The sequence below is a fragment of the Gallus gallus genome, chromosome 1 (genome assembly GCF_016699485.2).
Source record: "Gallus gallus isolate bGalGal1 chromosome 1, bGalGal1.mat.broiler.GRCg7b, whole genome shotgun sequence".
Lineage (NCBI taxonomy): Eukaryota > Metazoa > Chordata > Aves > Galliformes > Phasianidae > Gallus > Gallus gallus.
This window is the reverse complement of record NC_052532.1, coordinates 48,168,639-48,183,230: the sequence shown is the minus strand read 5'-3', so window position 1 is coordinate 48,183,230 and position 14,592 is coordinate 48,168,639. Positions and strand designations below refer to the sequence as shown.

General features: G+C 52.5%; 6 protein-coding genes across 6 annotated transcripts; 4 read left to right on the top strand and 2 right to left on the bottom strand.

The window, feature by feature from the left end:
- The first annotated feature begins 202 nt into the window (after positions 1-202).
- On the top strand, positions 203-641 carry HIST1H46L6 (histone cluster 1, H4-IV, germinal H4-like 6 (similar to human histone cluster 1, class H4 genes)). The gene has a single exon (XM_001233179.7). It carries the CDS (start codon positions 232-234, stop codon positions 541-543), a length of 312 nt encoding a protein of 103 aa, XP_001233180.1. The 5' UTR covers positions 203-231; the 3' UTR covers positions 544-641.
- A 941-nt stretch (positions 642-1,582) lies between these two features.
- On the bottom strand, positions 1,583-1,972 carry HIST1H2A4L1 (histone cluster 1, H2A-IV-like 1 (similar to human histone cluster 2, class H2A, member C)). The gene has a single exon (NM_001398145.1). It carries the CDS (start codon positions 1,970-1,972, stop codon positions 1,583-1,585), a length of 390 nt encoding a protein of 129 aa, NP_001385074.1.
- A 1,148-nt stretch (positions 1,973-3,120) lies between these two features.
- HIST2H3A (histone cluster 2 H3 family member a) lies at positions 3,121-4,074 on the top strand. The gene has a single exon (XM_416193.7). The coding sequence runs from the start codon at positions 3,169-3,171 to the stop codon at positions 3,577-3,579; it is 411 nt and encodes a 136-aa protein (XP_416193.2). The 5' UTR covers positions 3,121-3,168; the 3' UTR covers positions 3,580-4,074.
- Positions 4,075-4,343: 269 nt separating this feature from the next.
- On the top strand, positions 4,344-4,892 carry HIST1H2A4 (histone cluster 1, H2A, IV (similar to human histone cluster 2, class H2A, member C)). Its single transcript, NM_001079475.2, has one exon. It carries the CDS (start codon positions 4,410-4,412, stop codon positions 4,797-4,799), a length of 390 nt encoding a protein of 129 aa, NP_001072943.1. The 5' UTR covers positions 4,344-4,409; the 3' UTR covers positions 4,800-4,892.
- An 877-nt stretch (positions 4,893-5,769) lies between these two features.
- On the bottom strand, positions 5,770-6,178 carry LOC121106538 (histone H4). Its single transcript, XM_040668277.2, has one exon. It carries the CDS (start codon positions 6,147-6,149, stop codon positions 5,838-5,840), a length of 312 nt encoding a protein of 103 aa, XP_040524211.1. The 5' UTR covers positions 6,150-6,178; the 3' UTR covers positions 5,770-5,837.
- Positions 6,179-11,859: 5,681 nt separating this feature from the next.
- HIST1H103 (histone cluster 1, H1.03 (similar to human histone cluster 1, class H1 genes)) lies at positions 11,860-12,566 on the top strand. Its single transcript, NM_001305385.2, has one exon. The coding sequence runs from the start codon at positions 11,881-11,883 to the stop codon at positions 12,553-12,555; it is 675 nt and encodes a 224-aa protein (NP_001292314.1). The 5' UTR covers positions 11,860-11,880; the 3' UTR covers positions 12,556-12,566.
- Positions 12,567-14,592: the final 2,026 nt, after the last annotated feature.

The window sequence follows — 14,592 nt, the reverse complement described above, 5'->3', positions numbered from 1 at the left end:
AAGGGAACTTAAGGGAGGAGGCGGGATGGGGAGGGCGAACCAGGCTGAGGCCCTGGGTGACAGAGAGCGGCGAGAGCCGAAGGCCCCGCCCCCCAGGGAGGAGGAGGCAGTGGCGCTCCCGCCCCCGCCTGGGGCCCCGCCCCTGGTTTCAATCAGGTCCGACCGTACGCCATAACACCCGCGCGCGCCCCGCCACCTCCTCACTGGTGTCGGAGGACTCAGGCTCTCGGCATGTCTGGCAGAGGCAAGGGCGGGAAGGGGCTCGGCAAGGGCGGCGCCAAGCGCCACCGCAAGGTGCTGCGCGACAACATCCAGGGCATCACCAAGCCGGCCATCCGCCGCCTGGCGCGGCGCGGCGGCGTCAAGCGCATCTCGGGGCTCATCTACGAGGAGACGCGCGGCGTGCTCAAGGTCTTCCTGGAGAACGTCATCCGCGACGCCGTCACCTACACCGAGCACGCCAAGAGGAAGACGGTCACGGCCATGGACGTGGTCTACGCGCTCAAGCGCCAGGGACGCACCCTCTACGGCTTCGGCGGTTAAACTCGTCTCCGATTCCGGCCACCCGAACTCGTTTTTAGCAACCCAAAGGCTCTTTTCAGAGCCGCCCACTTGGTTCTAACAAAGGGCTGTGTCACCTCGCCTGATGTGACGGGGCTTTTCTTTTACTTAAAAGTTAGGCTCTTTTATCTCCCCCAGCCGCATTTTCAGTTCTTTGCTTTCCGTGTCCGGACTGCAGAGCTGTGTAGGTCAGCTCTAGCGCCTCGCGGCGTCCCTCCGTTCCCTCGCAAGCGGCTCGCTGCCTCCGCTTCCCCGCAGGCAGGCTCTCACCGGGCAGCTTTCGGGCTGCCCCTCGCTCCAGGGCGCGCTCTTGACTTCTATTCCCGTTGCTAGCGACCGAGTCAGGCACGTGCCACACAGTGCCCAGGGCGCGAATCCAGCGCCTCCCTTCGGCACCGCGTCCGGAAAGGCCGGGAGAAGGGGGCCGGCCCCATTACCCACAGACCGGGGGAAGGGAGAAGCAGAAGCAGGTCCTGCCCTGACAGGAACCCCCCTAGGTGGGGGGAGAAATGGGGAAGAGGCGGCTATTCCGCTTCCGCCCGCCCGCAGGGGCCGCGCACGCCGGGCTCGCGGCAAGAGGCGGACACCACAACGGACCCCGCGGTGTCCGCTCCTTTTCCCCCCTTCTGGGCGTTTCGCCCGCCCTTACGAAAGGCGCGCGCGGGGCCGCCCACGCGGGACCGCGGATGCGGCGGCTGCCGCTCGAGAGGGGGACGGGGAGCGGCTTCAGCGCAGCGTTTCGGGTTGCAGTCGGGACAGGGCAGCGACGCCGAAGGGAAAACTCGGGCCTTCCCGAACGAACACAGCGCGCCTCTCCGGCGGAGCTGCGAGGCCCGCACGGACGGAAAAACCCCCCAGTGCCGCCGTGCGCCCAGCAGTACGGAACCTCCCGCGGCAACAACACACCACACAAGCACTCGTCGAGTAGCCGCATTCCGAGCTCTTTCTCGAGACTGTGGGTGGCTCTGAAAAGAGCCTTTGGGTTTCACTTCGCTGCTCGGCGCGCTTCCTCGGGGCCGGCCTACTTAGCCTTGGCCTTGTGGCTGTCGGTCTTCTTGGGCAGCAGCACGGCCTGGATGTTGGGCAGCACCCCGCCCTGCGCGATGGTCACCTTGCCCAGCAGCTTGTTGAGCTCCTCGTCGTTGCGGATGGCCAGCTGCAGGTGGCGGGGGATGATGCGCGTCTTCTTGTTGTCGCGGGCCGCGTTGCCCGCCAGCTCCAGGATCTCGGCCGTCAGGTACTCCAGCACGGCCGCCAGGTACACCGGGGCGCCGGCGCCCACCCGCTCCGCGTAGTTGCCCTTGCGCAGCAGCCGGTGCACGCGGCCCACGGGGAACTGCAGCCCGGCCCGCGACGAGCGCGACTTGGCCTTGGCGCGCGCCTTCCCGCCCTGCTTCCCGCGCCCCGACATCGCCGATCAGTCTCTCAGAAGCTCAACTGCCAACTCAACAGAAATCAAAACACGCAACAGCTGCCCGCGCTCGCCCGCGCGCCTTTATATCCCTTCCCCGTTGCGCGCCCGCCGGCTCCTGATAGGCGGAGCTGTCCTCACGGGGAACGAGCGCCCAATGGCGTAGCGAATCTCGGCCCGACCAATAGCGACGGGCGCCCTTCCCCGCCCCGCCCCTCTCTCTGCTCACAGCCAATGGCGGGGCGGGAGCTGCGGTGGTTGCGCCCACTGGCGGCAGCAGCTCACGGGCAGTCTCACGTCCCGGTCCCTTCCAGGGGGTCTGAACCGGGTCTTTTTCTTATTACATCTTTTTTTTCGTTTTTTCTTTCTTTCTTTTTCTTTCTTTTTTCCTTGCCCTTCAACTGCAGTGTGAGGGAAACTGTAGCTGAGGGAAAGACATATTTGTAAGGATGAGCGGCCTGTGGGGAGAACGGGACTTGTGCGCACGTGTGTCTCTGAGTGCATGGAATTTCTGTCATAATGAGCTCCCCTCACTGTGCCCCCGTAAGGCGTCCTGGGACTTTTCCCCACAGGGGAACTTTACGCGGTTGCCACACGGTCATGTTATATGGGCACCCACTCTTCCATGTACCAGGAAGAGATCCCCACCCTCCTTTCCAAACAGCACTTCTCAAAGAAATCAACAGTAGTTATGAAAAGCCTAATGATCCTCATTTCCTGAGGTAATGTATTCCTCGTAATTCAGTATAGGCACATAATCGGAACCAATTTTAAATATCTTTCCTTAACAAAACATATTTTTGCTCTTATTTTTCTCATTACTGACTTCAGCATGGAAGGCTTTGCAATCTACTGCTTATTGTCTCTCTACTGAATCAGCGTACATGAGTGCTTTCCAGAAATGCGAGAATAAATTTCTGCCTTAAAAGAAACCAAAAGGATAAAAAACAAAACAAAGCAAAGAAAAAAAAAAAGTTTCTGTGTGCTCGATGAGACACTGCAATGAGACAACAATGAGAGACGGTGGTTGCCGGTACGTTACAAAAGGCGGTTATTTTAAACTTCGAATCGACCAATGAGATTCAGCCTGTTTGTTTCGGCCAATCAGAATGAGCGGTGCTAGTATAAATATCCCCACAGCGGAGAGCGGCGTCTATTTCCTGGCGTTGCTCCCTGCCTGGTTGCGTTCTTAAGCGATGGCGCGTACGAAGCAGACGGCGCGTAAGTCGACGGGCGGGAAGGCGCCCCGCAAGCAGCTGGCCACCAAGGCGGCCCGCAAGAGCGCGCCGGCCACGGGCGGCGTGAAGAAGCCGCACCGCTACCGGCCCGGCACGGTGGCGCTGCGCGAGATCCGGCGCTACCAGAAGTCCACGGAGCTGCTGATCCGCAAGCTGCCCTTCCAGCGCCTGGTGCGCGAGATCGCGCAGGACTTCAAGACCGACCTGCGCTTCCAGAGCTCGGCCGTCATGGCGCTGCAGGAGGCGAGCGAGGCCTACCTGGTGGGGCTCTTCGAGGACACCAACCTGTGCGCCATCCACGCCAAGCGCGTCACCATCATGCCCAAGGACATCCAGCTCGCCCGCCGCATCCGCGGGGAGAGGGCATAAAGAAAGTTAAGCCTCGAAAGTTATCTTTAAACGTCTACTTAAATCAACCCAAAAGGCTCTTTTAAGAGCCACTCCATCTACAATAAAAAGAGCTGTAACGCTGCAATGTAACTGAAATAGACGCAAATTTATACAATTATAGAAGCCAATCTGAGATGCTTATATACAAGCAAAGAATGAAACGCTAGTCAATGTACTAAGTATGTATAGAGTCGCTAGCAGAGTGCCATTTGTATTAGCTTCTCGTTTCAAGTAATTCATTTAGGCATGGAAGTAGAGCTGTGATGTTTACTTCCAGGAAGGCAACCAAGAACGGTTAATGTTCAGAGGGGCCGTCCGAAATGTCCCACCCCTCGGCTCGCTATGACGCGAACGCTCAACACCCTCTTTTATGTCTCCCTCTCCCCCTGACTGTGCCGTGCTCGGGCCCTTGGCAACTGTTTAAAAAAAACAGATCAACAAAATAGATAAGAGATGTCGAGAAAAAGGCCGGAGCAGCCGTAACCGCTCTCAGTGACCGCCCCACACCCGCCCGCAGCACACGCTCAGTTAGTGGGCGGAATGCCCCCTTGCTCCCGCCCCTTCCGCCCCGCCATTGGCTGTGAGCAGAGAGAGGGGCGGGGCGGGGAAGGGCGCCCGTCGCTATTGGTCGGGCCGAGATTCGCTACGCCATTGGGCGCTCGTTCCCTGTGAGGACAGCTCCGCCTATCAGGAGCCGGCGGGCGCGCAACGGGGAAGGGATATAAAGGCGCGCGGGCGAGCGCGGGCAGCTGTTGCGTGTTTTGATTTCTGTTGAGTTGGCAGTTGAGCTTCTGAGCGACTGATCGGCGATGTCGGGGCGCGGGAAGCAGGGCGGGAAGGCGCGCGCCAAGGCCAAGTCGCGCTCGTCGCGGGCCGGGCTGCAGTTCCCCGTGGGCCGCGTGCACCGGCTGCTGCGCAAGGGCAACTACGCGGAGCGGGTGGGCGCCGGCGCCCCGGTGTACCTGGCGGCCGTGCTGGAGTACCTGACGGCCGAGATCCTGGAGCTGGCGGGCAACGCGGCCCGCGACAACAAGAAGACGCGCATCATCCCCCGCCACCTGCAGCTGGCCATCCGCAACGACGAGGAGCTCAACAAGCTGCTGGGCAAGGTGACCATCGCGCAGGGCGGGGTGCTGCCCAACATCCAGGCCGTGCTGCTGCCCAAGAAGACCGACAGCCACAAGGCCAAGGCCAAGTAGGCCGGCCCCGAGGAAGCGCGCCGAGCAGCGAAGTGAAACCCAAAGGCTCTTTTCAGAGCCACCCACAGTCTCGAGAAAGAGCTCGGAATGCGGCGACTCGACGAGTGCTTGTGTGGTGTGTTGTTGCGGGAGGTTCCGTGCTGCTGGGCGCACGGCGGCACTGGGGGGTTTTTCCGTCCGTGCGGGCCTCGCAGCTCCGCCGGAGAGGCGCGCTGTGTTCGTTCGGGATGCCCCGAGTTTTCCCTTCGGCGTCGCTGCCCTGTCCCGACTGCAACCCGAAACGCTGCGCTGAAGCCGCTCCCCGTCCCCCTCTCGAGCGGCAGCCGCCGCATCCGCGGTCCCGCGTGGGCGGCCCCGCGCGCGCCTTTCGTAAGGGCGGGCGAAACGCCCGGAAGGAGGGAAAAGGAGCGGACACCGCGGGGTCCGTTGTGGTGTCCGCCTCTTGCCGCGAGCCCGGCGTGCGCGGCCCCTGCGGGCGGGCGGGCGAAAGCGGAATAGCCGCCTCTTCCCCATTTCTCCCCCCACCTAGGGGGGTTCCTGTCAGGGCAGAAGCTGCTTCTGCTTCTCCCTTCCCCCGTCTGTGGGTAATGGGGCCGGCCCCCTTCTCCTGGCCTTTCCGGACGCGGCGCCGAAGGGAGGCGCTGGATTCGCGCCCTGGGCACTGTGTGGCACGTGCCTGACTCGGTCGCTAGCAACGGGAATAGAAGTCAAGAGCGCGCCCTGGAGCGAGGGGCAGCCCGAAAGCTGCCCGGTGAGAGCCTGCCTGCGGGGAAGCGGAGGCAGCGAGCCGCTTGCGAGGGAACGGAGGAACGCTGCGAGGCGCTAGAGCTGAGCTACACAGCTCTGCAGTCCGGACACGGAAAGCAAACAACTGAAAATGCGGCTGGGGGAGATGAAACAGCTTAAGTATTAAGTAAAAGAAAGATCCGTCACATCAAGCGAAGTGACACAGCTCTTTGTTAGAACCAAGTGGGCGGCTCTGAAAAGAGCCTTTGGGTTGCTGAACACGAGTTCGGGTGGCCGGAATCGGAGACGAGTTTAACCGCCGAAGCCGTAGAGGGTGCGTCCCTGGCGCTTGAGCGCGTAGACCACGTCCATGGCCGTGACCGTCTTCCTCTTGGCGTGCTCGGTGTAGGTGACGGCGTCGCGGATGACGTTCTCCAGGAAGACCTTGAGCACGCCGCGCGTCTCCTCGTAGATGAGCCCCGAGATGCGCTTGACGCCGCCGCGCCGCGCCAGGCGGCGGATGGCCGGCTTGGTGATGCCCTGGATGTTGTCGCGCAGCACCTTGCGGTGGCGCTTGGCGCCGCCCTTGCCGAGCCCCTTCCCGCCCTTGCCTCTGCCAGACATGCCGAGAGCCTGAGTCCTCCGACACCAGTGAGGATGCGGCGGGGCGCGCGCGGGTGTTATGGCGTATGGTCGGACCTGATTGAAACCAGGGGCGGGGCCCCAGGCGGGGGCGGGAGCGCCACTGCCTCCTCCTCCCTGGGGGGCGGGGCCTTCTCCTGGCTAATTTTTTTTCTCCCGGCTGCAATGCGTTTCATTTTCCTCATTACAGTCTGTTTCTCTCATGACTTTTTTTCTTTTTTTTTCGGTGTAAAGTACACTACCTGAGAAATCTATTGCACTTTCTTTTTGTATTGCTCCTCTTTATTTTCTTGAATGCTTTCCGTGTATCCTAATATTTTCAATAGTCATGTATCAATACCCGTGTATATGTAACCTTGTAGTTCCAAGGTGAGGTTTTTTTTTCCTCTAACTGGTGTCAAACCATAGGGAATTTTCTTTAATTCGCTTTCCATTTAGAGTAGCACCAAGTCTTTCAACTCTTCATGTCTTGCTCTTTTGATGGTGGGCACTGTACGTACAATCCGAAGATGTCAATACAGTATATAAGTTGCCTTACGCATGTTTAGTGTACTGATCCCTAAGAACAGTATGACTTTGTTCCCTTCGATTATTTTATTATTATTATTATTATGCAGTTAGGCCTGCATATGCAACCCAAGCCATTGCAAACAACATTATATCTAAGAATAAATGATAAATTGCATAAACCGTAACAAGTAATTTTTAACAATATATGTTTTTTAAAGGCTCAAATACAGCAAACATGATTTTAAATGTCCATGAATTCTGGATGCACTTCTGGTAGATAGTGATAGTGATTACTCTCTTCTCTGTTTCTTGGGGTATCTCCAATTTCACTCGCTTATGCAGTATTCTTCTTAGCTTCTTTCCTTTTTACATAATTAACATAGAACAGTATTTACTATTTAGACTTGTGGTTTATTTTTCTCTCCCCTAAATTTATGCACAAATAGTTACAGATGGAGGTGAAATTATGATTTATAGCTTGCATACACAAATTTGATCTCTCTACACTTCAGCAGGGTGGTCTGGTGTCCAAGACAGGAAATGTGATTGTCAGCTCTAAAATGAATGTCAGGATGTAACCCTCAGGGCAACAAAGGGAAAAGATTTCAAAGGATTGGCTTTTCCTTTGGTCCTTTCTGTGCTCCGGAACTCTTTCAAATACATGGAGCTTTAGAAAACAACGTAACTAGTTGAAATTGCTGGGACACACCTTCCTCTAAATCTTGGGAATTAACTCATGAATTCCATGCTCCAAAGTCAGGATGGAAGCTCTCCTGGTTGCTTTGCCTTATTCCATTGTTCAGGTGCCATCGTTGTCACCAGTAGGTTTTAAATAAATGGTTTTCTGTCATACAAATGATCATTTAATGGTCGTCCATAATAATGTTGAGGAACATGAGAAGCTTCAAGAACTGAAGGAGGAATTTCTGTCTTTACCTATTAGAAAAAGGACTAATTGACATTTTATGCTAATGTAATAGAATAGTCTTTATCACTTTATACATTACAGTTAATTAATTTATTAAATGTTAAAACTAAAGCAATGAGCTTTGAACCAGAAGGGTGTGCTTTTAGTGCTTAGTGCATAAAAATATTAACGGTGTGGGCTGAAGTAGGCAGTAAAGGTTTGGCCAATTATACCATAATAGGTATTGGGTTTACTGGTATCAGCTGTGCTGGGAAATGCCATATACTATTTTTTGCCATTTCTAGGAACAGAAGAGGCATTTCAAAGCACATTAGGAGTTTTCTAAGCGTCCTTGGCTTCCTTCACTACTATACCTAAACTTGTCTGCTTGCATCATAACTGGAGTTTCCTAAAGGAAATGCCGCAACCCTACAGTTCTGGATGGACCTCTAATCTGATATTTAGAGAAGTGCACTTTCTCACCCCAGCAATTATTCCTAGCTTATGTCTATTCTTAAATATGCATATATTGTTCCTTCTTTTCATTTCCACTTGTGTGCGACAGAACCAGCTTCAGCTGCGGCCATTGGATCTTTATCAGAAACTGTTCTTACTGCTGGAAGGAAAGTAACAATATTTTCATAAATTATTTCAGAATTTCTGTTGATGCTTCTTTATTCTACATAGGAAAGGAAGGAAAATCGAATGATCGTAGTCAAATACAACATCTGCCAGTTGAAATAGTGGAAGATCAAAGCCAGGCAGGGGAAGCCTTCCTACTGTAGCTATCCTAAGTTCCTATGTTAACACACATGTTCTTTGTTTTGGATTATATTCTACAGTGGCTGAAATTTTAAACTGCAGCCTACAGTGGCTGAGAAATTAAAATAGGCTTAGAATACTCCGATAGTTGTAGCATACTATACCCGAATATTACAGTGCAAAATGTAATTGCATAAAGAGCCAGAGAAAAAATGATCCAAGAGTTTCTACAACACTCAGCAACTTTTTTTTTCCTTTAATTTGACCTAGCTTGTCAAAAAGTTCATAACATTTTCTCCAGTGAGAACCAGTAGCCTGATATATCCAGTCATCTTTTCTTATCACAAGTACCTGACACAGTGGATGGGATATCATATGTAGAAAAAAAATATTGTATGAAGCACTGATGGTTTTGAGACCTCATGCTCAAAACTGTAAATAAGTTCCAGTTTCTGAGTAAGTGAAGAAACTGTCATGATAATAAAAGTAAAAAAAAAAAAGAACATCCTGTTTCCAATCCCAGGAATCTGAGCCCAATTATACATTCCCTCTTCTTGTGAGACATAAAAGGCAGAACGTGAATCTGATTTTCCTTTCTGTACAAGTGCAGAGAATTGACAGAAAGATGTCATTTAGTGTAAGAACCTTGAAAGAAATATAGAAAGAAGGAGGGAAGAAGCATATATATATATATATATATATATATATAAATGCTAATGCACTATAGAACTAAAATCTTGGTTCCATTGTCCCTGGGAGGACTTGAGATCTGTGGGAGCTGCTCCCAAAATAATGCCTCCTATTTCATTATGCCGGCCCATGATATCAGAGGCAGAGATGGTGGTCTGGCAGTAGAGGATGAACCTCCCCACCATTATTCCATTACATTTCATTGCCAGTGACAGATGGCAGCAGAGGGGCAGTCTGAAAAGATGGCAGCAACAATGGGTCACCTCCACTGGTACAGATTTTTATGGGCATGGCATAAAACATTGGTGGAAATGTATAGCTCATGGCAGTGATTGTGCTGAAAAATAGGGCAAATTCTCAGATACAATATGCTAGCTGTTGTGGTTTAACCTAGCAGGCAGCACAACACCACATAGCCTTTCGCTCACTCCCCTCAGTCCCTCTCGAGTGGGATGTGAGAGAGAATTAGTAACAAAGTAGGACTAATGGGCTGAGAATAAATTTATTTACTAAGAAGCAAAAACTGGAAACAAAACTGGAATTATAAATGCAATCACTCACCACCAGCTGACTGACGCACAACAACAGCAGTACTGCCTGCCGACCAGTCCCCCATCAGCATCAATACAAGCTCTCAACTCCTGATGGATAGACAGACTAGACTGGATTGGACTCCCAGGCAGCAGCTCCTCCTGCTTCTGACTCCTCACTGTTTTACGGTGTTCTGCATGGTGTCCCTAATTCAGGCCAGCTGTCCTGGTGCCACCCCACTCCCTGAGGCCCCATAATAAAGGCAGCAGCTCTTCCCAAACATGTGGCCTAGCCACAGTGTTCCATCACTCAGCAATGTCTAGAACACTGGTGTGCTATTAGCAGTCTTTCAGTTGAAACCACAAAAGTCTAAAGTAATGCTATTGTGTTCTTTGTGTCTGTTGTAGATTCTATGGAAATAAATAGGAGGCAGTACTTTCTGAGCAACCTACATACATCAGTTACTACCATAGGGTCTGCACTACTGGTTTACATCCAACCTTTTCCTCACCATCAGCACTTCTGAGTCAGTCTTCAGTCCCAATACTAAGGGCCTCAACTCTCTGCATTTCAAGAAATAACCATCAGATGAAATCAGAATAAAAATTGCTTTCCAATTTTTGTTTTCATACAATAGGCAGCCCTACAACCTTATGTTAACGTTTCTGTCATGCTTGTTATCGCAGCCAAAACACACAGTTACCTTCATCTTGCAGGCCAAGCTGCACTCTCTGGGGTACCTCACCCAGCCATATACTTCTTTCACCGTTTAACCTCCAGAGGATAAAAAATAAGAATGTAAAATTACTGGAATAGTTCAGATCCACTGTTTGATGTGGAGCTTTCGCTTCTTGGCTTGCGAGTGACTGTAAGAAGAACTCATTTAAAAAGATTCACAGAGGTCATTTGATACTCCCGTCTCTCAGTTACCCGGAGGTGCAGTTGAGATGCAGTTCCTGTTATTTCTCAGAAATGTACATTTTCAGCTAAACACACACCCAAAAGGACATGAAATTTCTCCAGGACAGCTGTGCATGTTTACCCAGGCTGCTGTAACGCTGCACTGTGACCTCAATCCTTTTACTCTGTTTCAGTTTCTTGAATACCTGAATGTATGTGGTCCATCAGTATGAGCAGCAAATGACGGCCTTGTATCCAGTGTGTGCAACGACGTTATCACAGACAGACCGGTCAATGGTTCATACTGAAAGAGAAAGCAGAGCCATTGAGAAAGGAGGGGAGAATTTCAAGGTGGAAACTGAGAATTTGCCAATTTTTATTTAATATGGATCTACCTGGGGAAGGGGACCTCTTGAAAAGATTGAAATAGCGAAGCATTGGATGCTGCTATCAAAGCATTACGCTTAAATGTCAACATTTGTACATTAGAACAGAGAAATCTATGTGGATAATAAATTATTCCGATCGTACCCTCCCAGGACAGGACTTAGAGCTTCAAGTCTCCACTCGGTTCATATTTTCATTACACCCCAGCTTCTGTTTCACAACGGCTTTTCATAAACCGCGATGCAAAGACGGTTTTAAGATCAAAAGACGATGTACTGCAGCGGTAGCTAACGTGTCTCCTGACAAAGCAACCCTTTCAGGATGCATCGGCGGTGCGCTAACAGGCACATCAGCCCTCAGGGAGAGGCTCGTCGATGCTTCGCTCCTTTGCAATACCAAAACAGACGTAAAGAGACATCGGCTTTCACCGCTCTGCCGGAGTGCCAACCTCTGCCTGCCGGCACCGGGAGAGCAGCGGCGGGCCGAGCGGGCGCCGAGTGGGACGCTGTGTTCGCGGAGGGGAGCGGGAGCCGAGCCCGCGCTGCGGGGCCGCGCTGTGTTACTTGCTCGGCTTTCATACTCATTTACGCTGAGATCACACACTGAAGCCACTGCGTTATTTGCCCTAATCTGGAGAGGAGCTTCCGAAGTACGCGGTTTCATGCCCGCTGTGTGGATTTAGCCAAAGGGATACTTTTAATTTAGAAGATAAATAGAATGTTTCCCTCTGCCGGGGTCACCACGGCTCCACTCAGCGGAGTTTCTCGAATCTCTTTTCCCTTAATTCTCCTCATTCTAACGGGTAACTCTTCCACCTTGCGGCACCAACGTCCCCTCACCTCCCGGTAAGGAACTGGCTGCGCGGGCGGTCAATTTCTGTAGGAAAAGGAGATTTTTGGACCGACAAGAAACACAACCGGAGCGGCGGCGGCCGGCGGGGCGAACCAATCAGCGCGCGCGGCGCTGCTATAAAGGGGGTGGCGGCGGCGACCGCGCCATTGTTCGCGGAGCTCCGCAGGAGGCGCCATGGCTGAGACCGCTCCTGTCGCTGCGCCCGATGTCGCCGCCGCCCCGACCCCGGCCAAGGCGGCCCCCGCCAAGAAGCCGAAGAAGGCGGCGGGCGGCGCCAAAGCCCGCAAGCCCGCGGGCCCCAGCGTCACCGAGCTGATCACCAAGGCCGTGTCCGCCTCCAAGGAGCGCAAGGGGCTCTCCCTCGCCGCGCTCAAGAAGGCTCTGGCCGCCGGCGGCTACGACGTGGAAAAAAGTAACAGCCGCATCAAGCTGGGGCTCAAGAGCCTCGTCAGCAAGGGCACCCTGGTGCAGACCAAGGGCACCGGCGCCTCGGGCTCCTTTCGGCTCAGCAAGAAGTCGGGTGATGTGAAGGAGAAGGCTCCTAAGAAGAAAACGCCTGCAGCCAAGCCCAAGAAGCCGGCGGCCAAGAAACCTGCGGCTGCTGCCAAGAAGCCCAAGAAGGCGGTGGCAGTGAAGAAGAGCCCAAAGAAAGCTAAGAAGCCGGCGGCTGCCGCCACCAAGAAGGCGGCCAAGAGCCCCAAGAAGGTGACCAAGGCTGCCAAGCCCAAAAAGGCGGTGGCTGTCAAGAGCCCGGCCAAGGCAAAGGCGGTGAAGCCCAAGGCTGCCAAGCCCAAGGCGACCAAACCCAAGGCAGCCAAGGCAAAGAAGGCGGCCCCTAAGAAAAAGTAAATATCCTGGGGAAAAAAAAAAAAAAAACCCTCCCTTCTGCTTTGCAGATAAACCCAACGGCTCTTTTAAGAGCCACCCAAAGTTTCCCAAAAAGAGCTGAATCGCTGTTTCTTACGGTTCTTTGTGTGTGTGCAGATGGAGGTTCGCTTTTTTCAGCGGTGCAGATGCCCTCCCTCTGTTCTCCCCAGGTCCCGGGCAGCTGTCCCCGCGGCAGCTCGCTGCACCGCGTCCGAGCCGGCGCGCTGTGAGGAGCCTCACGGCGGCCGTACGGGACTGGAGCGAGCCCGGAGGGTTTGTGAGAGTCCGAGCAGCGCTCGCCCATCCGGCGCTGCGCCGCGGTGGGCGCGCTCTTTGCTCTCCCCATCACTGCGGATTTCGAAAAGCCCGCGCTGCGCGTACATTGGCTGCGGCCGGCGGGCTGCTGGGCTGCGCGGGGTTTCCGAGTCTCTATTCTGGCGGGCGGGAATGCGAGTTTTTTCGCTCGGCGGAAGGGGTGTATGAACTTAATGGGTACGCGCTTGCCCCCTCTGTGTGGGCTTATTTCACTCCCTGTGCAGTTCTGACCCCGAGAGTCTCGTCTCTCCGCTCAAATCGTAAGGTGAGGCTCTGAGCACGGGAGTTGCTCCTGGAGTTCTCCGCATCGCTTCGGTGCCTAAGCTTTTGCTTCATGTTCTGCAGCAGTACATTCTATATTCTACTGTATTCTGCAGCAGTATAAATCACGAAATCATATGACTTAATTCAAAGAAGAAAATACTTATTCTGTTACATTGTGTAAAACTGAGCTGGACGGAATAGCACTGCCTGAAAATTGTTGCTTCTTTCCTTCTTTCCTTCTTTCCTTCTTTCCTTCTTTCCTTCTTTCCTTCTTTCCTTCTTTCCTTCTTTCCTTCTTTCCTTCTTTCCTTCTTTCCTTCTTTCCTTCTTTCCTTCTTTCCTTCTTTCCTTCTTTCCTTCTTTCCTTCTTTCCTTCTTTCCTTCTTTCCTTCTTTCCTTCTTTCCTTCTTTCCTTCTTTCCTTCTTTCCTTCTTTCCTTCTTTCCTTCTTTCCTTCTTTCCTTCTTTCCTTCTTTCCTTCTTTCCTTCTTTCCTTCTTTCCTTCTTTCCTTCTTTCCTTCTTTCCTTCTTTCCTTCTTTCCTTCTTTCCTTCTTTCCTTCTTTCCTTCTTTCCTTCTTTCCTTCCTTCCTCCCCCAACGGGAAATGGAGTGCAGTAGCAAAGAGTACGAGTGACCTGAGTAAAATGAGCATGCATGCACCAATGTAATGCACTTGCAGTAAACGCGCAGCTGCAGTTTCAGCCAGTACCCTGAAACAATCTTTTTCACTCTTCTTCCTTTAGCCTGTGCACTGCTGCTGTGGGGCTGTCAACCTATCTTACCTATGGGAACAGCTGTTGCCCAACTCCCTCTTCCTCAAAAATGGGTCGTCTTAAGCCATTAAGTCATTGCCACAGGACTGGATTGCCATGTGAATCTCAGGGCCCCATGTCAACTTCAGCAGTCTACACTGGCTACCTAGCAGTTTCCTATTCTGGAAATAAGGCAAGCAGATATCCTAATTAAAAACAAAATATTAGAGGATACAATTCTCCTGTCATTTCAACTATCCAGCTGTAAACTGTCAAGCAAAGGTTTGATTCTGTGGTTTATGATTGCAGTGGAGATGTGGTACATCTCACTGTGTTGTATGACAACTTTATTGGGCATCTGGGCATTCGTTTCTTTTCTTTATCACGTTAAGGTGCTTTGTGACACTGGGGAAATCGGGAAGAGATGAGCTCAGCTCTGTATGTGCCAAGACGAGCCATGTGCTAAGATCATAGAGTCCTTACAGTTGGAAAGAATCTTTAAAGGCCATCTGGTCCAAATCCCCTGCAATGAACAGGGACACCTACGGCTCAGTCAGGGTGCTCAGATCCTGGTCCAGCCTGACTTTGAGGAGCAAACTTTTCAGGGCAGACTGATAAAAAAGCTTACACAGTGGCCTAAATAAGCAAATAAAAACAACAGAGGGAATAACTGATTTTTGTTGTTTTGT